Source organism: Pundamilia nyererei, unplaced genomic scaffold (genome assembly GCF_000239375.1).
Source record: "Pundamilia nyererei isolate P.nyererei 1_Seehausen unplaced genomic scaffold, PunNye1.0 scaffold00013, whole genome shotgun sequence".
NCBI classification, from domain to species: Eukaryota; Metazoa; Chordata; class Actinopteri; order Cichliformes; family Cichlidae; genus Pundamilia; species Pundamilia nyererei.
In genome coordinates, this window is record NW_005187414.1 from 85,171 (window position 1) to 109,065 (window position 23,895).

General features: G+C 40.4%; 3 protein-coding genes across 9 annotated transcripts; all 3 read right to left on the reverse strand.

The window, feature by feature from the left end:
* Positions 1–351: 351 nt before the first annotated feature.
* LOC102204932 (protein FAM177A1) lies at positions 352–1,745 on the reverse strand. 2 transcript variants are annotated; one of them, XM_005724769.2, is made up of 6 exons: positions 1,643–1,745; positions 1,451–1,563; positions 1,098–1,259; positions 956–1,010; positions 748–842; positions 352–653 (listed from the first exon to the last, which is right to left on the reverse strand). In XM_005724769.2, the coding sequence occupies exons 2-6, from the start codon at positions 1,463–1,465 to the stop codon at positions 444–446; spliced, it is 537 nt and encodes a 178-aa protein (XP_005724826.1). In that variant the 5' UTR covers positions 1,466–1,563; positions 1,643–1,745; the 3' UTR covers positions 352–443. The 2 variants fall into 2 exon arrangements, with proteins under 2 accessions (XP_005724826.1, XP_005724825.1); XM_005724768.2 differs by lacking the exon at positions 1,643–1,745 and having other exon boundaries at positions 1,451–1,636.
* Positions 1,746–5,038: 3,293 nt separating this feature from the next.
* Positions 5,039–22,489, reverse strand: brox (BRO1 domain and CAAX motif containing). Of its 6 annotated transcripts, XM_005724772.1 has the most exons (14): positions 22,403–22,489; positions 22,083–22,287; positions 17,510–17,629; positions 16,114–16,220; positions 13,848–13,944; positions 12,716–12,811; positions 12,271–12,343; positions 11,558–11,663; positions 11,202–11,291; positions 10,374–10,459; positions 10,183–10,264; positions 8,874–9,024; positions 6,718–6,877; positions 5,039–6,629 (listed from the first exon to the last, which is right to left on the reverse strand). In XM_005724772.1, the coding sequence occupies exons 3-14, from the start codon at positions 17,608–17,610 to the stop codon at positions 6,546–6,548; spliced, it is 1,233 nt and encodes a 410-aa protein (XP_005724829.1). In that variant the 5' UTR covers positions 17,611–17,629; positions 22,083–22,287; positions 22,403–22,489; the 3' UTR covers positions 5,039–6,545. The 6 variants fall into 6 exon arrangements, with proteins under 6 accessions (XP_005724829.1, XP_005724828.1, XP_005724830.1 ...); XM_005724771.2 differs by lacking the exons at positions 22,083–22,287; positions 22,403–22,489 and adding an exon at positions 18,107–18,248; XM_005724773.1 differs by lacking the exons at positions 22,083–22,287; positions 22,403–22,489 and adding an exon at positions 18,020–18,090.
* Positions 19,230–22,076, reverse strand: LOC102205382 (alpha-1,6-mannosyl-glycoprotein 2-beta-N-acetylglucosaminyltransferase). The gene has a single exon (XM_005724770.1). It carries the CDS (start codon positions 22,027–22,029, stop codon positions 20,773–20,775), a length of 1,257 nt encoding a protein of 418 aa, XP_005724827.1. The 5' UTR covers positions 22,030–22,076; the 3' UTR covers positions 19,230–20,772.
* Positions 22,490–23,895: the final 1,406 nt, after the last annotated feature.

Sequence of the window (23,895 nt, forward strand, 5' to 3'; positions counted from 1 at the left end):
AATCACATGCAGGCTAGTTCTTGATAGCAGTCTAGCTGTTGCTTTGTTGACCAACTGAAGATGGATTAAGGAGGAATAAGATGTAGAGAGTTACAATAATCAAGACAGGAGAAAATGAAAGTGTTTACTAGAGATTCCACCTTACTGGGAATCAAAGAAGGTCTGATTTTTGCATTATTTCTTAAGTAAAGGTAATAAGACTGGATGAGCTCAATCTCATCTTAATTTTTGGTCAGAAATAAGACAGTGATATTGTTGGCAAAGGGGCTGAAGTAAGAATCTCAGTTTTGCCAGGATTGGGAAGAATAAACGGTGAAAAAAGCTTGCACTGGTAGTTAGACACAGAAAATGTTTTAGTTTGTTTTGTTAGCTTTTTATTCTTCACGTTGTTGTAACATTCCATCCTGGGGACTTCACATTCTTTTGCTTTTCTTCTCTGAGATTCATTTCAAGTGCTCCTCGTCCGCTTGATAGCCCTTGTTGTGACATCCTTCTTTTCCAGCCATTTGTTTCTCATCAGAGCTCTCCTGGGGATTGGCAGGACAGCTTACATCTCCTGTGGCCCCGTAATGACTCCAATCAGACCTGGGAGAGAGTGTCACGGTCTCTGCCTGTCCCTTCTTGAGGTCATCTGAAGCTCGACTGTTTGTTGTCTGAAGAGGGTTAAACAGTGAACTTATTTTCCTTTTATAAGATAGACGATAGAGTAAGTTCTATTTTTTGCTTGAATGTTTGTGAACACATTACCTTGTGATCATGTTGATAACGATCTATCGCGTACTGGTATTTGGCTGCACTGAGTCCAAGAGCACCAGCCAATCTTTCCCCAAGGAAGTCACAGGCTGAATTTGGAAACAGAAAATGTGGAGACTCAGTGAAGCCTGCACAAAAAGCTAAAGTCAGGGCCTTCTCTACAGTCACTTGGCTTCTGTATTGATTATGTAACATGGCATACCCAGCAGTGAAAACCTCCCAACTAGAATGGCCACATTCTTGAACGATAGCCGAGTCTGAGAAGAAAAAAGACAGAAGCAATCACATGAACTGACTGTTGCTAAATATTCACCACAAGTCTCCCCCCCCAAACAGATACCCACCTTCTGTTTAGGTTCTTCAAAGGGAGTTTTGTTTGACGTCTCCACCTCTTCCTCCTCGCTGTCTTCAACTACAAGAGTTTCACCGCTGGAGAAGTGGATCACCTTCCTCTCTTTGGCCGAAGCAGGACCCTCAAAGTTTGTTTCAGTGGTGTTTGCTGATGTCTGACGCATCAGAAAACTTTTATTTATTCACAGCATATCATCTAAGTACTGTGTGTTATACTCACTGCATTTACAATACTATTACAAATTGCACCGGAGCGACAGAGTCATGGCAGACAACTGGATAAAGTTCATTTTGTGAATACAAACTAAGCTAACAGCTATGTTTGCTTCATTATCACGGCACTTACTTCCTGGTTGTTCATTCTTCGGGTTACATTAGTGTTTCTGTATTGCTCCAAAGGACAAGTATCCAGTCATTGTTCTGTGTCACTGCTGTCCCAGACATCCATCCATGCTGACTCTGCGTTGTGGAGAAAAACAACTACAGGATACAGGATCTGACTTGAAACCTGAGACGCCAAATACAGAAGTGCACAAACCTTATCAGAGGCAAGTCGCTCCAACACAATCAGTTTCACTCTTGAATTCAAGGGGCTGGGCTTGGGAGGCAGGTTTGGTGGCGTGTTGAATATCACAGCTTAGCCATGCTAAGCCACTCTGCTGTTAAAGTTAGATTTTCTTTCAGTAAAGTCTGACTGCACATACTGGCAATCACGCCATTCTTAGATAACCAGGTTAGCCTTACTAGCTCAGACAAGCAGCAGAGAAATGACAGAGCACAAATTCTATACCAGATTATCTGGTAGCACCAGACTGTAGGGTTATTAGAGTATAGGGCAGTGGTGTCAAACTCAAATACACAGTGGGCCAAAATTTCAAACTGGAACAAAGTCGTGGGCTAACATTAATATTTATTGAAAAAAATCTTCCTCCAGATATATAATAAGGAACCTTTTCTTATAGACTCAAACAAGTTTTGCTGAAAAACTGAATATGGGACAAGCTTTGCTTGTTCCATATTCAGTTTAAACGATATATAACTTATATAAAAGTATATATAACTTAATATTGCACACATGCAAAATTGAAATTCCAATTAAATAACATATCAGTGGAATTTATTTCTTAAATAAAAATTGTATTTTCAGCCTTCTGAATTAAATTTTAACAGTAAACCTTTTCCCCAGGCTAATAATAAATAGAAAAATAACAATAATAAACCACTTATCTAATAAAAATATCATTGAACGTGAAACCATTCAAGCCCATGTCTGGGAGTAGCAAGAAAAAGTGCACAAAGAAAATGCTAATTATAGCTCAGTTTGCTACACACTGATCTGATGTGTCCAAGCCAGATACCTGGCATCTCTTCTTGGATGCTAGTTCCTCAATGTCTAGGCTCAGGCTCTGAGCTGAGGAAATCCTCAGGATTGAGTGAAGGTGTTCATCGGTTAGACGTCTCCCGTGAGATGTTTTGGCCATCTTCATTGAGGAGAATAGTTGGTCACATAGGTAAGTGCTGTCGAACATGGAGAGCATCTGAGCAGCGTGGGTGCGGAGCCCAGGCATTGTGTCAGGGATGAAATGTGGAAATTGTGAAGTGCCCACAGCATCATACTTTGACTTCAGCGTGTCACTACACTGGAGTTCAATCAGCTCCATTTGGAGGTTTGTTGGTGCGTTTGCAACGTCAACTGCAAAAGGATTACTGAGCAGTTCAAATCGACATTTCTGGGCATCAAAGTTGGCAAATCGCCGGGTAAACTCAGCACTGAGTACACAGAGTTTTTCAGCAAACTGTGCACATGGGAACACAGCAGTAGAGATCTGTTCATTGGTTGGCAGCAGAGAAACTGGCCCAGGTTTCCTTGTAGCATCTGATTCTGCCACAGGCACAATTTAGTTTTAAAAGCCCTCACTGCAGCATACATGTCTGTGATGATACGCCCCCGCCCCTGAAGCTTCGAGATCGCTCATGATCTCACACATAAAGGCATTGCCACAAAGTGATTCTTGATGTATGATGCAGTTATAAACAGTTAGCTCACCTGCACAGTTCTCCGCTCGCATCTGCACCATCTGTCGTTAACCCCACAAGTTTTTCCTATGGCAGCTTCATTTCAGTTGGACATTTGGAAACCTCATCAAATATTTCCTTCCCTGTGGTTGTGCCATGCATTGATTTTAATCCTAAAAGTTCCTCCGTAACACAGAGATTTGAGTCCACACCACGGATGAAGACTGAAAGCTGGGCAGTATCAGAGGCATCACTGCTCTTATCAACAGAGATGGAGAATGCAACACAATTGTTTTCCTTCTCCATCAGCTGGTTATATAGATTGGTGGCAACTTCAGGTGTGTGATCAGCTACTGTGTTTCTGCTCAGGCTGACATTTGAAAATGCTTGCTTTTTCTCTGGGCACACAACGTCGCAAACTTTCATCATACACCTTTTTTAAAGATCCAAACGGGACAGGCAAAAAAAAAAAAAAAAAAGAAAGGACACACCCGACCCATCCTTCAAATTTGGGGAAAAGGAGGACACATTTGTCGGCTGCATTCGGAGGAGTCTACGACAGCCTTCGGCGCGTCGCTGTGACGTAATCGGCCTACAAATGCATCCTCAGGAGGATGCAGCCCATGAATTTGGACACGACCAGGGTGTTAATGGGTCCTGTCGTGACTGATGCGCCAGAACACCAACAGAGTATTCTGGGATTTGTAGTATTAGCAGGAAATGCACTGTATAATACCAGCAGGCCAGCTCTAATAGTAATTTGGTATGGCTGTGGCTACAACCGTAGCTTGCCTACACCAGTGTGTGAATGTGAGAGTGAATGAATAGTGGCATTATAAAGCGCTTTGGGTGCCTTGAAAAGCGCTATATAAATCCAATCCATTATTATTATTATTATTATTATTATTCAGCCAGTCATTTGGATAATCTTTTGTTTATTATGTTGCTTTTGTGTAATTAAGATTTTTTTCTTCATTCTGTACTTTTGTTATCTTTACAATATTATAATGTTCCTATCTTACATAAATAAATTTTACTTACCAACTTTGAGGGAATAGAACTGAACTGTAGTAACAATCTGTTTACCACTGAGGTAGCTTAGTCTGGTTTACACATTGGAGGCAGATGCTGTGCAGGTAAGCTATGCTAACTGTTTAGCTTTAGCTGTTGCGTTTATAAACCGAGTCTTCTTGGCTACACAGGCATGGCCGATGACAAACCTTGTCTTTGCTGTCCGCCACCTAGATAATGGCTCTCGCCAGACTTGCATGCAACACCAGCCTCGCCATGTATGTTTATCAATCTGACTATATCGGCCACCAAGTATAAATTTTTACTTTGTTGATTTCGTGTGCTAGGGTGAGGAAGGCGAAATAGAAAAATTCTCACAGTTTGCCTGCCACAGTTTTTCAAATCCATTCAGTTCAGTTTTATTTATATGGCAAAAAACTTCAAAATAATAGTCACTACAATGAGCTTTGTATTGTAAGGACCTTATAATGACAGAGAGGAAACCTCAATCAGACAACGCCGATGAGCTAGCACTTGGCAACAGTGGGAAGGAAAAACTCCCTTTCAATAGGAAGGAACCTCTGGCAGATTGGTGTGTAGATTTGTTGTAGAGATAAAATTACAAGTCGTATGTTGTTCAAACACACATGGACCTAAGAGGAAAAGCTTTGTGTTTTGCATGTACCTGATGGTTCTTGTCCCATTTGCTATGCAGATAAAACAACTTGTTCTGTACATCATAACCAAATTATTTGGGTATGAAAATAATGACTCTTCTTTCACAAAACATTTCTGTGTTGAAAAAAAATTTATCATAGTCTTTAGACCAGTTGTGTCAGTTTGACCTCTTGCGGACATGATGTGACAGTCTTGTTTTTACATCTACAAAAAGCCAAGAAGAAAAAAGTGAGTTTTAAGGGAATATTTAATACCATTTGAAATACCTTTTACATGAAAGACACCATCAGAGGAGGGGAGAGCTGCAAGAGGGCACAATGTAAAACCGGTGATGTGGCACACCCTAATGACAAACAGCTGTCTTAAAAAAGGATGTGGAACATATCAGAGTCCTGCCACACCTCCTGGATAAATTCACTGCTTTAAGTGTAATGACATCCAGTCTAATCAAAGCAAAGAAAAGCACAAGGATGAAAACAGGTGCACAACTCAATAAAAAGTCCAATGGTGAGATCAGGGAAGCAAATATACACCAAGGTTAAATGAGTTGGAGAATATTACAGTTTTGTTTCTCCAGTAATTAGTAACTTAACTTTTGTTTTTTATTAGACCTTTTATTTTGAAGTTGTTAGAGTCTGATGGATATAAGAAACTTCCTTGAAGCAGCTCTTCAAAAGCAAGTCACACACAAAGGTACAAATGTCGATGATAGGGCCTGCTTTCTGCACACTGTCAACTATTGACAACAGCACGTGAACATCTAACGAAAGTAAGCTGTTCGTGCATCAGTTCACACACTGAAACAGTACGATTGACTCCAACACCAGCAAAAACGTGATTGGACTTAATACCCTCTGAAGTGTTTTGGATTGTCTGATAAATTACCACAAACACAAATAAATTAAAATTTTAGTTTTAAGGGATAACAGACACAAATTCACAACCTGATAAAGAATGATTCAGCCACAGGTAATAATAATAATAATATAGTTCCTTTAAATGAACAGTCAAAGTAGAAAACAGCTATGTCATGTACAAAAACTATAATACATAAGTCGTGATGTAAATATTGATTGTAAACTGCTACTACAGCTAAAAGAAAACCAAACTCAACGGCAAAATCATGTGCCGTCCTTTCTGTCTGTCCAGTATTGATTGGGATTCCTATTGATCAGTGTAAATATTTAAATGACGATGTTCTGGACACGTAAAATGCAATTTAAAAACTTACAGTTTCAATTATCTTATTCCCAGATATACAGGCAGAGTGACGGAGTGCAGTTTCCCACATTTACTCTTTTGGATTAATTACATTGCATTTATATGTAGTGCTAACTATTCAATATCAAAGTTTAAATATCTACTGCATTTTTATGTTTTAGGCCACTTTAAGCCTCTTTAATAAGTCAGTTTCCATTATCTGAGTTATCTATAATCAGTGCGACCAGTTTACAATGCAGCTGAAGGCACCACTGACACAACCATGGGACCCATAAGGCTTATTTATTTTCATGTCCTAATTAAAAGTGATTCTCACAGAGTGAGACATTTTGAGTATCTGGTCACATAACTGGCTCTGACTTAGACAGTTATAACTGCTAAATGTAATATACATGTCTAGGATGAATGTACAACATGAGGACTAAATATTGCAAGAAAAGAAAGCATCTCTGGAGTTATGTGAGGAAAGTAAATGGATGTCGTGAAACAGGCTGAAAATGTACTGAATGGAAAGTTTAGGAGAGGATGCAGCCTGTGTCCTTCTGAGGCTTCAAGTCAGGTTCCTTCACTGGCTTCACCTCCTCCTCCTTGGGTTTGGCCTGCACATCAAGTAATATTTATAATACCACCAACAACTATAACATTGTTATGAAATAATCTAGAATAAATAACTGATTTGGTGTGTACCTTGTCGTTTTTGGCTCCCTTTGTCAGATCGAAGGTGGCGTAGACCTCAGGAGTGCACTGCTCACTGAGAGGTGGCAGCTCAAATGGGACGGGCTCAGCCAGGCCGTAGCTCGCCTTCATGTCCAGCTGCGGCGGCTCAGCCGGGACTTTATGGAAGTATCTGTCCAAAGAAACAAGTAGAAGGAAGAATTTCAGGTTTTCATGTTTGAATGCTTTCCCTGTTGTTACAAAGACCCTTTCTAAGGGTAACTTAAATATGTACAAGACTTAACCGTGCAAATGGGAATCCTCTGTTGTGGTTCTCACTTAATCATTGTCAGCTGGGTCTTTAAATGGTTTGTGATCAACTTAACTCACAACTCAAAAGTTTTTTGCAAAACTGCCAGATGTTATTGTCACACTGTTATCAGCCTGTGTCAGTTAAGGGTCATAGTCTGTGAAGGTTCTCAGTCATCCAGGTTATCGTAGTCAAAGGAGCTTGCAAAGAAAAACATCTGGACTTCTTTAAGTTACTTGAAGACGTTTCACCTCTCATCCGAGAAGCTTCTTCAGTTCTAAGGTCAAATGGTGGAGAGTCCCAGATATAAACCTAGTGGGAGTTTCCCCCCACACAGGGACAAAAGGACCCCTGATGATCCTCTAATCGCCTGAGCCAAGGTGTGAAACTGGGTGTGGGTCCCAAACAGCCAGAGTTTTGGGTGTGTTCATTGTGAACATAGATGGCAAGAGGAGTGAAAGAAGCCATCTATGTCCACTGTGAGCGACCATCTTTGAACAGAGGCGGGGCTTACGACACCAACTCTCTGCCATCTATAATCCAGTTTTGAGATCCCTTCCCAGACGTCTTAACGCCCACTCACATCCTGGGCCATCTGACCTCAGGAATTCGCATGATAAGGTGGGGCCAGGTTTCACAATGAACACACCCGAAACTCTGGCTGATTGGGACCCACACCCAGTTTCACACCTTGGCTCAGGCGATTAGAGGATCATCAGGGGTCCTTTTGTCCCTCTGTGGGGGGTTTCTCCCACTAGGTTTATATCTGGGACTCTCCACCATTTGACCTTAGAACTGAAGAAGCTTCTCGGATGAGAGGTGAAACGTCTTCAAGCAACTTAAAGAAGTCCAGACGTTTTTCTTTGCAAGCTCCTTTGACTAAGGGTCATAGTAATTTACACATAGACTTAGTTCTAGTATCTCTTGTCTTAAATTCAATGTTTTCCCTGCTTTTACCTGTGCCTGACACAGGAAAGGTACCTCTAGCCACCAGCAGGTGGCATTTATGCATCTACAGAGTGACTGGCATTAAAGCGCAAAGTAGAAGAAGAAAACAACAATCACCAAACTGCTGACCAATGAAATGTGTGCTATACTGAAATTAGATGCTACTGTACAAACAGGAACAGGCATCAACAACTGTTTACATAAGGATGGCTATAAACTAGGAGGTAGAGTGGGCTGTCCAGTTTTATTTACATAGCTCGAAATCACACCAACGCTTTAAACTGTAAAAGACCCTACATTAATCCTCATGTTGAGGTGTTTCTATGTGATAAGAGTAAAAGCATGAATGTGTGTGAATGGGACAAATGTAGCTTGTAGTGTAAAAATGCTCTTTGGTTTATTCGATTCATTTGCAGTTAGAAGCAGGCGGGTTTTGTGGCGATACAGCAGGCAGGGCCAGTGCTGTGGAAAAATGAACAATACTCCGCTCACCTCCAACATGCAAATATATTTAACTTTTCAGGCGACAGCTGGGCACTATAGTGAGGTCACGCGTTAGTTTCAGGTGAAAAAAAAAAATGAGAGAAAATAATATTTTGACAATGACGCCCAACAGAGCTATCTCTATGATGAACACATGCAAATTCACAGGAACATAAACCCGAAGCTGAGCGTTTGTGCAGGTGAAGCTCAGGGCAGCCAGCTGACTGTTTAATCTGACGACACACAAATGTGCCTTTGTGTGAGTGGAAAATGTGTTGTTAATGATTGAAAACATGTCCTCAGAGTTTGACTCCTGAGTGCCACGGGAACCACGACATAAACATTGCATCATCTCGTCACATGTGTGACGGGGAAAGTGTAGAATCTGAGCCACAACTCTGTGTGTGTGTGTGTGTGTGTGTGTGTGTTTGGGGTCTGGCTGACTCACATGAAGCCATTTTCTCTCTGGCACTTCTCCAGCGTCATTTTAATGAGGCCACCCAGCTTGAGGAAGAACAGCTGCTCCGATGGTTTGGCCGTTGTACCTGGGCCTTTGGTCTGACGGTACTCTTTACATAGTGACTCAGCGCGGGAGTAACCTACACGCAGATGTTGTTGTGTTAACACAAAATATATCCAGGGAACAAAGAAGGGGAAACAATTCAAACACAACTCTAAGATCTGCTGCAGCAATCACACAGGAAGCTCCTGTTTGGTAACCTACATCAGCGGTCCCCAACCGTTTGTGCGCCACGGACCGGTTTATGCCCGACAATATTTTCACGGACCGGCCTTTAAGGTGTCGCGGATAAATACAACAAAATAAAACTAGTACCGGTACCGAAAAAAAGAAGATTTATTCATAACACACGTGAAAAGACCCAGGAAAACCGAGTTAACGATAAAAACGATGACAAAATAACGCTGAAAACCAGACATTTCAGCCCTGAGCCTCAAGTCTCAACGGCTCACGGACCGGTACCGGTCCGAGGCCCGGGGGTTGGGGACCGCTGACCTACATGACTGAAGCCAAGTGAGCAGGTAACACTGAGTAAGCACTGCAGTCTGCAAAGAACAGAAGTAACAGTCTTCTGTAAGGCATGGACTTCCGTTTTCTGATTAACACAATTAATGAAGTACTTTATTACAAAATTTAGTAATTACAAAATTACTAAATTTACAAAAGAATAACAACGCAAAAAAAAAAGGTTTTAAAACGCACACAACACTAAACGACGGACAGTTCTTTTAGAAGCAAAGACGGAAGAAATAGGAGCTTTACAAATTTATCAGACCACAGCCTAACATAAGACTTGTGCTGTAATGAGCAAAGTCACATTTACCTCTGCAGAGAAGGGAATGTGTTTGTGTGCGTGTGTTGTTGTTTTGTCTGAATTCTAATCAAACTTAGGAGTGCAGAGTTGGTTAGCAATTCATTCAAGCTTGCCTTACAGTCTTCAAGGTCAAATCAATGATTTATTAGTGCAAAAGTCTTATACCTTATAAACTGTGATTTGTGTATTTTCAACATAGAAACATACAGAGCTATTTAAGACTGTTTTAACAGGTTTAAGGCACGTAGGGAATGATATATGGGGATTCTTAGTATGACGTTGCTCGTATATATTAAATACAATAGTATTCCCTTTAAAGTAAATACTGCACAGAGAGTGAGCTGCCTGGGTGAAAGTTTGCGCTCTCGACGTGCTTGTTTACATCTCTGTAATTGCTTTACACATTACAACATGCATACATACATTTCTCTGCTTCCTGGAGAGATCTGATAGCTTCTCCACATTTGTCACTTGCCAGCAGTGTCTGTCCATGATAGCAGTACGCCTGCAAACACAAACTCAATGACAACAATCTTAACACTTTGTTTGTTTGAATTCTGTAAACAGAATAGTTGTTTTATTAACCTAAAGCTGTGCTGCAAACTTTAGCTTACATAAGCCATGTAGAAGAGCTGCTTCAGTTGGAGATACTTCCTCCACTTGCTGCTGCACTCTGGCTCCAAGGTGTTCAGTGTGTGGTCTGCAGAGACAGAAAACTGACCTTCATATCTTTTCAGTAACCATCATTTTATTTTCTAGGCTCTTGGTCAACAAACCAGAAAGCTTCCCATTGTGCCTGGTCATCCAGAAAGCACAGTTGCCTCAGTGACTTCATTTGTTGGAAGGCATACATTATAACTTGATACCTCAAAGTCAGAAATGCTGACTGAGAGTTCTCCTGAGTTTCAGCTCTTAGCTTTGAACAGTTCATTTCATTCAATTCAATTTTATTTACATAGTCCCAAATCACCAAAACAGTTGCCTCAAGGTGCTGTATTTATAAAGCGAAGACCCTCCGACAAGATGTCCAGTCTTGCTTCTTTCAACCATCTTGAAAATAAAACCACTACATTTCATTTATTTTCTCAAGCCTCGACTGCTACATCTTCCTCCTCTATGGCTCAAACAAAAAGTCACTTTCTCATTTCCAGCCGGTTCAGAAAGCAGCAGCTCAGCTTCCTGTTGGTTTCATTCGTTGCCAGCATGTAAAAGCAAGTCCGACTTGCTTTTACATGCTGGCATTACACCTTGTCTAATTTTATTCATAGTTGTTTTTCTTTTCTTTTTAATGTTTCCCACCTAAATGTAAAGACTGGTGCTCTGTTTAAATCGTCGATCCTGCTTCTCCCTGTCTGTCAAAATACTTAATAAACTGTTTCTAAAGGTGCCATACCAATAAGGTTGATAAAAAGCTTTATTTTACTTGTGTCAAAAGTACAGACCAGCTTTTTGATAGAAGTTTGCAGTCTCAAATGCCAAAGCTGCGATGATTGTCGCATTGTGTTTCAGTTCAATTGCTCTGGCAATGGTCACTGTAAAAACAAACGAGAGGAAAGAACCAAACGTTGGCACACTGTGTCAGTGATGATTGATGATTAATGATTATCAGTGTAACATGGATTCTGACTCAGGCCATTAACTGTCAGATTATTTGCAGAGTAAGCCTTTTTATTTTTATAATATATAACATATATTTTATAATATAACAGATTTTAATGACCATCTTAAACATCAGAGATGAGAGGAACAATATCATCAGCGATCTGCACGATCACTGCACAGTGATCACTGTCGTTACCTTCCTGTGCTTCTGCCTGACACTGGATGATGTATGCATCAATGACTCGGGGCTCCAGGTCTCTGCCCTTTTCAGCTGGAGTGATGAGGCGAGGGATGTGGACATCCTGTAAAGAAGATATCAGAATAAATAAATAAATAAATAAATAAAACCTATAGCTTATATGTCTTAAATCCCTCAATCTATTTGCTTGTAGCTAAAAATAAGAAGAAGAAAAAAAAGAAAGAAAAACTGTAGTACCGTATTTTCCGCACTATAAGGCGCGGGTAAATCCTTTAATTTCCTCAAAAATCGACAATGCGCCTTATGTATGAATTCTGGTTGTGCTTAATGACCTCAAACCGATTTTATGTGGTGCACGGTGCTCAAAAATCTGTCAAAAATGTTTTAGTATGACTTTGGTAAGCTACGAAGCCACACCGCCAGATGGATTGTCAGAGCAATACGGCTACGGTAGTCAGGAGCCTCGGGGAGTAATCCGGGTCCTAAACTCCGTCCGTTTCAGGTCCCAAAGTCAAACGAACACTGCGGCATCAATGAGAGTTAAAAACTGTCTAAATTATTTCATCTGTAATAAAAGGAGGTAAAGTGTGTCATTAATGTTTTCTGCAGGGGAACTGCACTGATCGGCATCCACTTTTTGTCCTAAGCGTCAGTTTGTATAATAAAACCTTTCCAGTTTCCACTGAGGAAAGAATTGACATCTCCCTCACCTTAAGATTTTTGAAGATTCCAGCAGCAACCTTTAAGCTTCGGTGAACGTCTTTCGCTTCTGTCTCTGATACACTGTGTAACAGGTAAACATGAGCAGAAATAAAGTAACAACAACAAATAATAGCAATGATTTCAAGGTCATTTAAACCAATTAAAACCTTTCAATGAAACTAGTGGCATTAGGTTAAGTGGTGATTCTCTATGTGTTAGACCTGTGATAGAGAATGTATGCATGTATAGATGGACCAATTAAATAGTGTCAGATATTGCACCTAACATTGTTTTTGTAATACTTTATGTTCAAAAGTCATGATATTCTGTGCATATTCACATTAGTCACAGCGTCCTTTGTTTTTGATGAGGTATTAAAGTATGAAACTAAAGTAATTTGTAAAATGCATTTATGCAGAATAGTTTCACAGAAGAAGCCAAAAAGGCTCTTACTTTTCCTTTCCTGCCATTCTTGAGGCAAACTTTGTGTACCAGATGGCAACATTAAAGGCCATGGAGATCAGTTCAAAGACTGCATCCTGCTGGGCACTGGAAGGAGAGTAGGGAGAGACGGTGAGTTAAGACAGAAGAAAAAAAAAAAAAAAAGCCAGCGAGCTGCTAATCCACTTTTCTATGCAAGCAACCTTTACGTGGTCATTTGAGATAATATTTTATGTTGCTGGACAGACCATAACACAGGATTAGACTCAGCAAGACACCGCCTAGATTAGATGGGTACATTCAGTTCATTCAGTTTGATTATTGTTATGAAATTTAATTTATTTGTATTTACTTAGCTAAGGAGGAAGGGTTTTTTTGTTTCGTTTTACTCTTTTGCTTTGAGCCCCATGTACATGAGCTGCATGCTAAATGATCTTTTGTTAAAAGGGTTGGCATAATAAGCATGTGCTTCAGCCAGTACCTTTTGATTAGCCTTGTCTCGTGCTTTCTTGAAGATCTTTATTCTGTATTCATTGAGATATTTGAATGCTAATCAATAAATAAATAAATTCTTCCACTCATGACAACAAATACTGAAAATAACTCAATTGGGTATTATAATGTATTTTTCCCAATTTAAGAAGTCATCAGCTCTGCCCAGAGGTCTTCATATCAGAAGTCTTTCTGTAATGTTTCATTTATGGTAAATGGCCTGTATTTATATAGCGCTTTACTAGTCCCCAAGGACCCCAAAGCGCTTTACATATCCAGTCATCCACCCATTCACACACCCATTCACACACTGGTGATGGCAGCTACATTGTAGCCACAGCCACCCTGGGGCGCACTGACAGAGGCGAGGCTGCCGGACACTGGCGCCACCGGGCCCTCTGACCACCACCAGTAGGCAACGGGTGAAGTGTCTTGCCCAAGGACACGACGACCGAGACTGTCCAAGCCGGGGCTCGAACTGGCAACCTTCCGATTACAAGGCAAACTCCCAACTCTTGAGCCACGATCGCCCCATATGTTTAAAAAAATGTTTAAAGCTGCTAGCTCTTAGATAACATCACTGTATCATTAAACATGAACGAGATGTCTTCCACTTACTCTTAGACTAGAAGTACTCCCTCTGTGTCCTTACCTTGGCGTGTTTCCTTGTAAGGTATCGGTCCACTTAAAGTTCTGGATGAACCTCATCTTGTTCTCCTGTGTAGTTCCATCCAAGGGCATGATAAAGCCTAATGCATCATAAAGATTTTTTAAAGACGGGCAAAGAGACTGCTGGTTAGATGCAGAGCAAAATAAGTGAGACACAATTCACAACCATTGAACTGGGTAATATAAAACAAAACATTCTCATTTACAATTTATTTATTACATTATTTAACCTCCTAGGACCTGACGTCCACATGTGGACAGCACATTTTGGGTTGACTAAAATACCAAATTTTGCTCTACAAGGGTCTGATATCCACTTACGAGGACGTTATACTGCCACTGTTCTATCGAAATTCAAAACCAATGTCCTCATATGTCGATCTCATTTTTCTCAGAAACAAAAATCAGGTTAAAATAATAATAATAATAATAAAAATCAGGTAATTCTTTGTTTTTACATTCATCAGGTCCCAATCAGCTTAAATGTCAAAGAGAAATTAAAAATGCATGCCATGAAAGAGTTTGGATCTTAGGAGGTTAAATACAGGCAATTACTAGACAAGAGCAGGATCTGTGTATATGCAAGTGATGATGAGAAGGGAACTCTTAGAAATACACAGTTGCGACTGAAGCAGCAGCCTCAATTGCATAAATTCCCAAGTCTTACACACAATCTTGTCACTGGGTCCTTTTTTAAAAAAATTTTTTTATTAACACCAGTTTACGCTGATGCAGTTCATAAATCTGGTCCATCATCTCCATGTTGCACTTGTTACATTTGCTACATTACCAGTTGGTGACAGCGTGACAGGTTTGTGCTATGGTGTCAAAATAACCACACACTGAGACTTTTCTAAAACATTACAGTAACGTAACAGAACAACATAAAATACAAATATAAAAAATATGATATTCTATTAAAGTCACTGTAATGTTGGTATAGTTTTAAACATAGTGGTTCTCAGACTTTAATGTATTTTAAACACTGCATTGTAGTATTGATGCGGTGGAAACCCAGTCTTACATTTTTATGTTAGTATTAGATCATGTGAAACATTAAGCAGATATAGGATTAGTAGATTAATACAGGATGTTAACCACTACGCGGTCAGACCCAAATTTTATCAATAGGGTTCTGCACGTTTGTGGAAGATCAGTGTCGTTTTTACAAGGAGTAAAATGCTGAAAACCTGTTGTTATGGCCACACTAGTCCATCAACATACAACAGTATTTATACATTTTGTGCATTCTCCTATTCATTCCTCAGTTGCTAGAAACCAAAGAGCCACTCCATAAACACAGAAGAGTCGCTTCAACAGGACAAGACTCAGCTGTACATCTGCTCCTAAAGGATAGCAGTCACTCTTTTGAGGATGCCAGCGTTCACATTTTGGACAGAGAAGACAGATTATTTGAAAGAGGAGTGAAAGGAGGTCATCTACGTCCAGAACAGGAGGCTTATGACACCAACTGTCAGCCACCTAGAATGTAGTTTTCAGATCCCTTCCGAGCCCCCCACCTCCCCCCTACATCCCAATAAGTCACATGGTGAGGCAATGGTTTCACCTGAAACCTCTGCTGGTAATGATGCACACCTTTTTTCACACCTTGGCTCATGATGACAACACACGATATTAACAGTGCGTCAATGACTCTCCAAAGGAAAATCCCCCACTAGGTTTTAAATATCAGGGAGCTGAAGAAGCCTCTTGAATGAGAGGTAAGAATATCTTGAAAAATCTTATAGAAGTCCAGTCGCCTTCTGTTCAAGCTCCTTACATTAGCCATCTTCTCTGGATATAAAAAGTGAGTTCTGTCTCAGTTTGTCCTCACTACTGACAAACAGGGATGTCCAAATTCAGAGATGACACCAGTTTCAAAGGGCCACACTCAGTTAGATGCAAATACAATGTTGTTTTTGAAGTCTTTGAAAATCAAGACTGTTTCATGGCAAACATTAAGATGGGAAGGAAGGAGTTATTTCTCTCTTGAATCTGTCTTCCTTTATCGACTTTGCTGTCTACACCAAAAAGTTGCAGGTGCGATCTGGGTATGCATTTCTGTACAGACTACAGATGAAGCTAAGCAGGCAAGAATGTATAGAGAACCTAAACTGTTATGGAGACCAAATTAAAATTTGTTTATAGCCAGAGCTGTGGCCCCTAGGCCATAACTTTGATATCCTATCTGTATCTAAAGTTATCTTGGAAAAAGATAAAAAGATACCCTGAAATGCTGGTGAACAAACCTTGAAGAAGGGAGAAGTATGCATCTGTGGCATTCTTCATGATCTCAGGATTGCAGGTGATATCAGTGAACATCTCCAGCAGCCTCGCTCTGGTTGTCCTCAGGTCACTGAACATATCACAGATAGTACTGTTGCTTTGTGGACAGCCATATTCAGTGAGACTAAATTTGAACAAAACTCCACCATTGCCTGGTCCCAAGTCCAGGATGAGAAAGGAGGAGGGTTGAGCATGGGCTAGCAACCCCACCCTCTAAAAAAATAAATAAAACAATCATGCTACAGAAACGGCCCTATGCTCCACCAGGAGTCTACAGGAAAATTGATTGACATTTGAACAAATCATTGCCATTGTTGTTTAGCAGTGAGGCGACTGAGATTAGGTGATCAAATAATGGTACCAGTAGCATAGTAATGGTCAAATGCTATCCGATTGTTCAGTGATGACGCGACGAATCCTACTTCCGGGCCTAAAGTAGTCTGAGTTTAATATGGCTTGTGTGTTGTTAACATGTTTAATCTTTTGTATTTTCTTCTATTTAATCTCAAAAAGCTCCTAAAACAGTCAGTGATCACTGTTGACCTCCCTCGGCTTTTATTACCACTAATCATTTATTTAAGCTCAGTTTTTAAAACCTTAGGATGTAACTACAGCCCAGCCCATGCTGCAGTATATGAATGACTAACCTCGTATTGTGGATGGATTATCTCAGGTGTTCTCCTGGCTGAAGTTTGGTCCTTTTACAGCATCCTGCCATGCGATTACATTTGTTCCTGACCACCGAGAACACTCACGTTAACTTTTATCGAGTGGAAAAAGGTTAGCTTGTTTATATTATGCTAACATAGCTGTGTCGCTAGCGGTCACGTAGCACATCATTATATACCAGCTAGCCCAACTTCAGTAACCCTACAAACGTCACTGCTGTTTAGTTTTCTGTCTTCATTTATGCTGGAAGTGATAACAGAGCTGTACGTTTTAATTTGTTTCCAAAATCCCGCAGTCAGGACATGCTATATTGTATTTAGATAGAAGCTAGCGAGCTAACTCCCTGCTAACTTCTAACTCCGTTAAATGTCATAAATTCCGTTTTCATGGATGCCTGGATGTTAAACTCAATTGTTACACCTGGTAGAGCAGAACGCTGATCATTTTATTAAAGATGAAAGACTTTAGACAGTTTTTCAACTCTCAGTAATGCCACAGTGATCGTTTGATATATGGACCTGCAGCGGAGTTTAGGCCCAGACACGGCTAGTGACGTCAGACTGAACAACCGGATTGATAGAGGGTAAGAAACTATACATAGCAGTTTATTAACCAACTGTGGTCATGGTGACGAACACAGTCCATTGTGATATCCCTGCTCACGGTGTATCAGGTGGAGATAAGACATACTTGCATATCTTATTGGCTGCTGGGCTCCCTGCCACCCCATAGAAGTTAAAGGACACAGGAGCTGTCGCCTTCAGTGGGTTTCTGTGAAACCAGTGTGCCATCCTGTGAATGAATACACACCTACAAGACAGAGGAACAGTGTGACAAACAGTTAACAGTTGAGATAAAGGCGATTTAGATGACTGACACGCTAAAATGCCACAAGTTACGTGGATGACAACCTTAGTTGTTTAAATATCAAGCAGCGCTAGCTAACAAATCTGTGACGTTGGCTAGCGTTATTTCACCATCACGGTGGCTACAAGTATCCGTGTCAGCACTCCAAAAAAAGCGCTTTTAAGTACTAACCAAACTTACTGTGAGAAACCAATAAATCGTTAACATTACTTTAAGATGCCGTGTACACCGTTTCGTTTAGTATTTTTCTTGTCTGTTCTTGACTAAAGTGCATTACGTAAGCTTCTAACAACAGCCGCTAACGGCTAACACTATGTACAGTTCCAAACGTACGGGATTCGTTAAAAAGACATTACGGCTGCCTTCTAAACAGACAAGTGAACTGAACATATTCAAATACAATAGAAACTGTTCTGTTACCTGTCGGAGCTTGTTATAGAGCTGACGTTTAATAGCCTTATTGGAAAGTCTCTCAGACTACAAAACTTACTTCCGGAAATAAATACGGCATAGTAAATAGCCAATGACAAAGCCCGATTCAGTCACCTGACATGCATCCCGGACAACGAGCTTCTGTTTTGTCGAGGGTTCCGGGTGGCCGGTGTCGTCCCAAAAAAGCCATCATAAGCCAAAATAGTGACTGCCGATGTTTCTGTGCGGATTTAATGTGTAATGCTGGTAAATAAGCTGCAGGCACCTGGATTTACAAGTGGGTTATATTTAAAACTAAGAAAACCTGCTTTGCAAGTATCCGAATGACTCTGCAGTTTGGACCCCTGTGCTGTACACCGTAATTAATCAAGTCTTTTTTTGGCCACTTAACATATCTGTTATATTTGTCGAATTTCTGATGTCCTTTTGACCAGATCTCTCTTGAAAAATCTATTTTATATCAATGCCGCTTTTAATTTATTGCCAAAATGAAGTTATTTGGCAATAGCAGACTAGCCACAAATAACCTTGTGACAAGAATATACTTTCTGGCTCAAAACGATGTATATAATGCAAATTATAGAGGAATCTGTGAATTACAATAGTTTAAATAACAGCAATCCGTTGTTTGGCAAATCCCCAAAATCACTTTTTAGCATGACACTACAAAGGCTATAAAGATGCAACAATAAGCTTCTTTTTAAGATGTGACCTTCCACCTGGGGTTATTTCATCTGCCGAGGTGCCTTGTTAATGGTTTCAAGGTGTTACATTATATTCCAACAATTTCCTGGAAATACCTTTCCAGTATATGCAAAGCATCACTTTCCCAAGAATAACCTTTAAAAAAAACCAAACAAAAACAGACACCCATGGCATACACACTGATCTTTGATTGTCTGAAACGCTGCCATTTTTATTTGATGACCAGTACAAAAACACATTCAATATGTATAAATGCCCACTGACCAGTAGGACATACTTCTATGTAGCGCTAAATTCTTAGGAATGTTTCCCGGAAGAACCAATTACAATAACTGGTTGTAACTGAAGCATTATTTAGTGAATACATTAATGGCAGTATGTTTAGAAGTGTAAAAGAAAAGTGTCACAAGGGATAACATTTATTTTATTTTCCCATCATCCTTCAAAAGTGAGCAATGAGCTAGATCATTAATATCAACACAATAAAAACAATGACAAAAAAAATAGTTTGTCTCATTCTCAGCAAGTCAGGAATCAGCAAAACAACAGGTACACACACATACACCAGATAAAGTGTTGTGTATAAAGTACTTGTGTGTACTGTAGGAATCATTTCATTATCACATTCATTTCAGTTGTTAGAGAGCACACAGAGGTGCACCAAAACCAGATCACACCAGGTATTACACCTATAGTATACACAATGCCAGTGTAAAAATATTCTTTACAAACTACAGACTGAACAGTTTGGTAAAAAGCAACATTCACATTTCACTTTCCCTAAATATCGAATGGAGAAAGACCATAAACTATCAAAACAAATGTTATTCTGCATTACTGGAATTTCTGGTCAAAAACAATGTTAACAATACAGCTTTAAAATCTATTCTAAAAGAAGGCCAGGCAGAAAAGGCATATTAGGTCAGCTTAAAGGCACTAAATGTATCATTACACCTAGTTTTATTCACCCAACATTTGCACTTGAAAAAGATTTTTTCTATAGAACCATAACAGATAATTACATTATCATTTAGTCCATTTTGTCAACAATAAAAAGGTGCTAATGTAGAAATGCAGCATTACAAGACCCTGATCCTGCTTCCAAATAGTTCACTTTTGCATATCAGAAAGAGAATAAGCCACCTCCTGCTTTTACAACTGGGAATCAATAAGTCAGGGAGTTGGAAACTGATTAAATTGTCATTTTCACCCCAAAAGAGAGATCCCCATTTATATCAGACAGACACTGAATGTTACAAAGAAAATTCCATTTACAAAGTCATTCATTCCAACAGCTAGCTTACAAACATCTGCTGTAAGATGATGCTGCAACGTTCCTCATGTACTGTCTTTCACACTTTGATTAAAGCTGTAAGTCTGAATTATACACGTCTTTACTTTAAAACGTACCAAAGACGCACATGAGTAAAAACATTTAATTTCAAACGTTTGATAATAACAGTGTAAAAATCATGTTGCAACAAACTGAAATGTAAATGTAAATAAATGAGTGCAGTGCTCCAAGTTACAGAATTCGCAAATAAATTCAGAAATGACAGTGCATATGTGCACACTCTGGATATGGTTTACTCTCAGTTTACAACAAAGTGCAATATATATATAGTCTAATTTTGTGGCTTGTAGGAAACCCAGAGAGCTGCTGACATTCAGTTGAACTGAGCTTGCAGGCAGCATACAGAACAAATTTCAACAAAAGGTGTTGGCACCCATACATCTTTGGTAATTTAAGAAAAAAAATATTGTCTTTACTGTGCTGAACAATGCAGTATGTTTAGATGTGATTTGGTCCAATTTTGGGGGGTGATCATTTAAAAAGAAAACAAACAAAAACCAAACACTGAAAGCGAAGACAACCCAATGCAGCCCCTAAAAAGCCTGAAAAAGTCTTTTTCAGATGGCACACCTGTAGAATGTTAAAAAGTCGCAGTTCAGAGTCGTTTGGCGTAGTTATTACATAGGATGTGATCGCGAATGTCTCCCCATCCTCCGTTCTTCATGTGCGCTTTGTGCGCCACCGGTTCTGCACCATCGAGGACAAGTGATGGAGGAAAGAGGCCGGCCTTAGCTTTCTGAAGTCCTTCGTCAACCTTCTGCGCGGCCCACTCTGGTCTGCAGTTCTCCTTCTGGTGAAGTCCACAGTCTCCTGTGTGAAGAACCCTGGAGCCCAGTGCTGCCGCCACTTTGAGGGGCTTCGATATGCAGGTTCCAGAGATGTGCTGCAAAGTCCAGTCCCAGTTGTAGTCGTCGTACGTGCAGAATTCATTGCTGCACCCCATCAGCTTGTAGTACACCTCCCTGGATATGGCCATGCCTATGTTGTGTTTGGTGGACATCCAGCCTGTGGTCAACACCTTGTTGGATAGTGCGGTGAAACCATCCAGGCCATTATGGTTACCCAAAGCCAGCAAGTCACAGTCTGGGCAGTTGTTTTTTCTGAACTCGATCATTGATTTATAAAAATGGAAAAAGTCTGGTAACATGTAGTTGTCTTCCTCTAGAAATACTGCATAGCCACTGTAGCCCTGCATCGCCTGCACTCGCTCCCACACGAAGTGCAGCTTCCACCACCAGTGGTGTTTGGTTTGAGTGATGAAGGCTTCTCTGTAATGACCGTAGGAGTCGGGGTGTTCTGCATTGAGGCATTCTGTTTCCAGAGCCCTGTCCTTGGATATGTCTCGGGGGCAGTCTCGTGGATCCTGCCCAGGAAACTCTCTGGGATACAGCTGAGTGCTGAAGGGGAAATAAATCTGCAGTACCTTGCAGAAAGTTATCCCTTGAACAATTGTGTTGATTTCCTCTGAAAAATAGTCATGGCTAAAGATGAGGAGGAAGCTGTGGACCTCAGCAGCTTTGGCCAAAGATTTGATAAGCAGGCTGAGGTATTCTGGTCTGTTGTGGACTTGCACAACCAGCACCAGCCGAGGGTCCCCTGGAAATCTGTCTGCATTGTAAACAGACTGCTTTAAGTTGGCACTGTAAACGGACTGAGTTAGCTCTGACAGCGACCTGAAGTTCAACTTTACCGGGTCACTAGAGCTCACGCCCGGGTTCTTTTTTACGGTGTTACCGGGTCCGCTTGTGTCATCAGAAACTAATAACACGCGTGTTGAAAACAAAAGAGTAACAACTACGAATGAAATGCCGAGAAGCGCGAGCAGATTCCTCTTGAGCAGCCGAAACCTCATTTTCTTTAAGTAAAAACACACTCCGGAGTTAAATAGCAGTGGCGTTCATTCACCTTGTCGCGCGCCTCTTCGCCACAAACTTCCGTGCAACATTGCGTCCTCGCGCTCCTCCTCATGAACGCTCCATTGTCGCGTGACAGTTCTTGAACCGTGTGTCAAACGCTTCCTGACGGTTGCTCTAAAAAAGATGTCGAGGGCTTTCCAGAGGAGAGCCGTGTCATTTGTTACACAGTCGCTCCTGCCGCTTGTTTTTAACACCTGTGTGTAGAAAAGTAGAAGCAAGCGGTTTGACCAACTTCATAAAACTTACGTGTACATTTAGCGGTTAAGAAAAAGGGAAGTTAACTGTCCGTTGTTAGCTTGTTTTACTTACCCGAAGTAGTTGTACTGTGTCAACACGATACTACCAGGAAGAGGATGATAGGACTGTGATACATGTTGGGTTCAACTTGTTGACTGCTGACGTGTACAATCCAACCAACTGGGGGAGAGCGCGACGTCCTGCTCAGCGAATCATGATCCTGCGTATAGCTCCGTAACATGAGAAGGAAATGTTAATCAGAGCCCATTTGATTGGTAAATGATAGCGAATGTTTTATAGAAGGGTACTGCTTTCACTGCAAAGACTTTGGAATTAGATATTTGCTTATTACGTGGTGTATGAAATTAGACTGTTGTATGTAGGTACTAAAGCCATTGAGTGAAATAAGAGTAACTGGGACTGTTTGTTTTTTGCTCTCCTTTTTTCTCCCTTTTTACTTCTCATTCAAGTAAGCGTTCTGCCCCTAAATTGAAAAAAACAAATCTATTTGGGGTGGAATCAAGGTTAGGGATGCTAAAGGAGGCATGGCACTCTGGTTACATTCAGGTGATGAGGGAAGTTATTTTGGGTGGTTTGGAGAGCACCCTATTAATCTGTGATGTAAGCTAGAATAAGGACTGTACATCATTTGAAATGTCCCATTCTAAACTGAACCTTTAAGAATCCACCCACGCTATAAAGCTGCCTTTTGTTGCTGTCACATCATCTCCCAGTGGAAGTAGCTGGGAACTGTGATGGCACACCCTCCCTGGGCGAGGCCTGGGATTTCAAAGTAGGAGTATTTGTTAAGTGTGTTACCTTCGGCATGTCACAACCCTCCATGTTTACCATATTAGCTACAACCACCTGGGAAGTTCTGCAGTCTGACCTGTAGAAACACCAAACATGTGGGTCACTGGTCAATACTAACGAAAAAAAGTTGAGATTAGATTGATCTCGGTCACAAATATTTGTTATTATTTATTTTTTGGCTGACTGTAAGTCTGAAAACATAAAGGTGATCAGTTCTGTATATAATATACAAACTGTTTCTTTTTTGCATTATTTATAGCTTTTTTTGTTATCAGCTAAGCTGGTTAGCATTGTTTCCATTGATAAATGTAACAAACTAAAAACAGCCTGGTAACAAATCGAGGACCACATTACAACACTTTATACCGGTTGTGTTGCAGTAGTGAATTATATTTGTGTTTCAGTCAACTGCCTATCTGGTATACTCTTAATCTATTGACCTTACAATAAAAAAAATTGTTTTAGGTTATTTCAGTTTCCTCAACCTATGCTTTACACCCTGCTGGATTCTTGCCCCAATCAACGATGTCATGTCACACCAGCACATGCAGTTCTGATTTTCTTTGCAGATAGGGATTGCGGAAAAAAAACACCAGGGAAAAAATGAATGCTGTAAATGTTGTATAGTTATACTGTTCCATACTGTTGTGACCCAGTCACTGTTCATGCCTCCTTCTACACGTAAATGTTTCTGTGGCCTTACTGACTTTGGGCTAGTTCTACATCGTTCATGAAAGGAAACACAATGGACC

Coding starts and splice junctions, on each gene's coding strand:
- brox (XM_005724772.1), bottom strand. CDS start 17,610: ATGGCACACTGGTTTCACAGAAACCCACTGAAGGCGACAGCTCCTGTG. Junction 11,292..11,557: donor TCAGGCAGAAGCACAGGAAG/GTAACGACAGTG, acceptor TTGTTTTTACAG/TGACCATTGCCAGAGCAATT. Junction 6,878..8,873: donor CAGAGAGAAAATGGCTTCAT/GTGAGTCAGCCA, acceptor TTCTTTGGACAG/ATACTTCCATAAAGTCCCGG.
- LOC102205382 (XM_005724770.1), bottom strand. CDS start 22,029: ATGAGGTTTCGGCTGCTCAAGAGGAATCTGCTCGCGCTTCTCGGCATT.
- LOC102204932 (XM_005724769.2), bottom strand. Junction 843..955: donor TGGGAGGTTTTCACTGCTGG/GTATGCCATGTT, acceptor TTCCAAATTCAG/CCTGTGACTTCCTTGGGGAA. Junction 654..747: donor GTTATCAACATGATCACAAG/GTAATGTGTTCA, acceptor AACCCTCTTCAG/ACAACAAACAGTCGAGCTTC.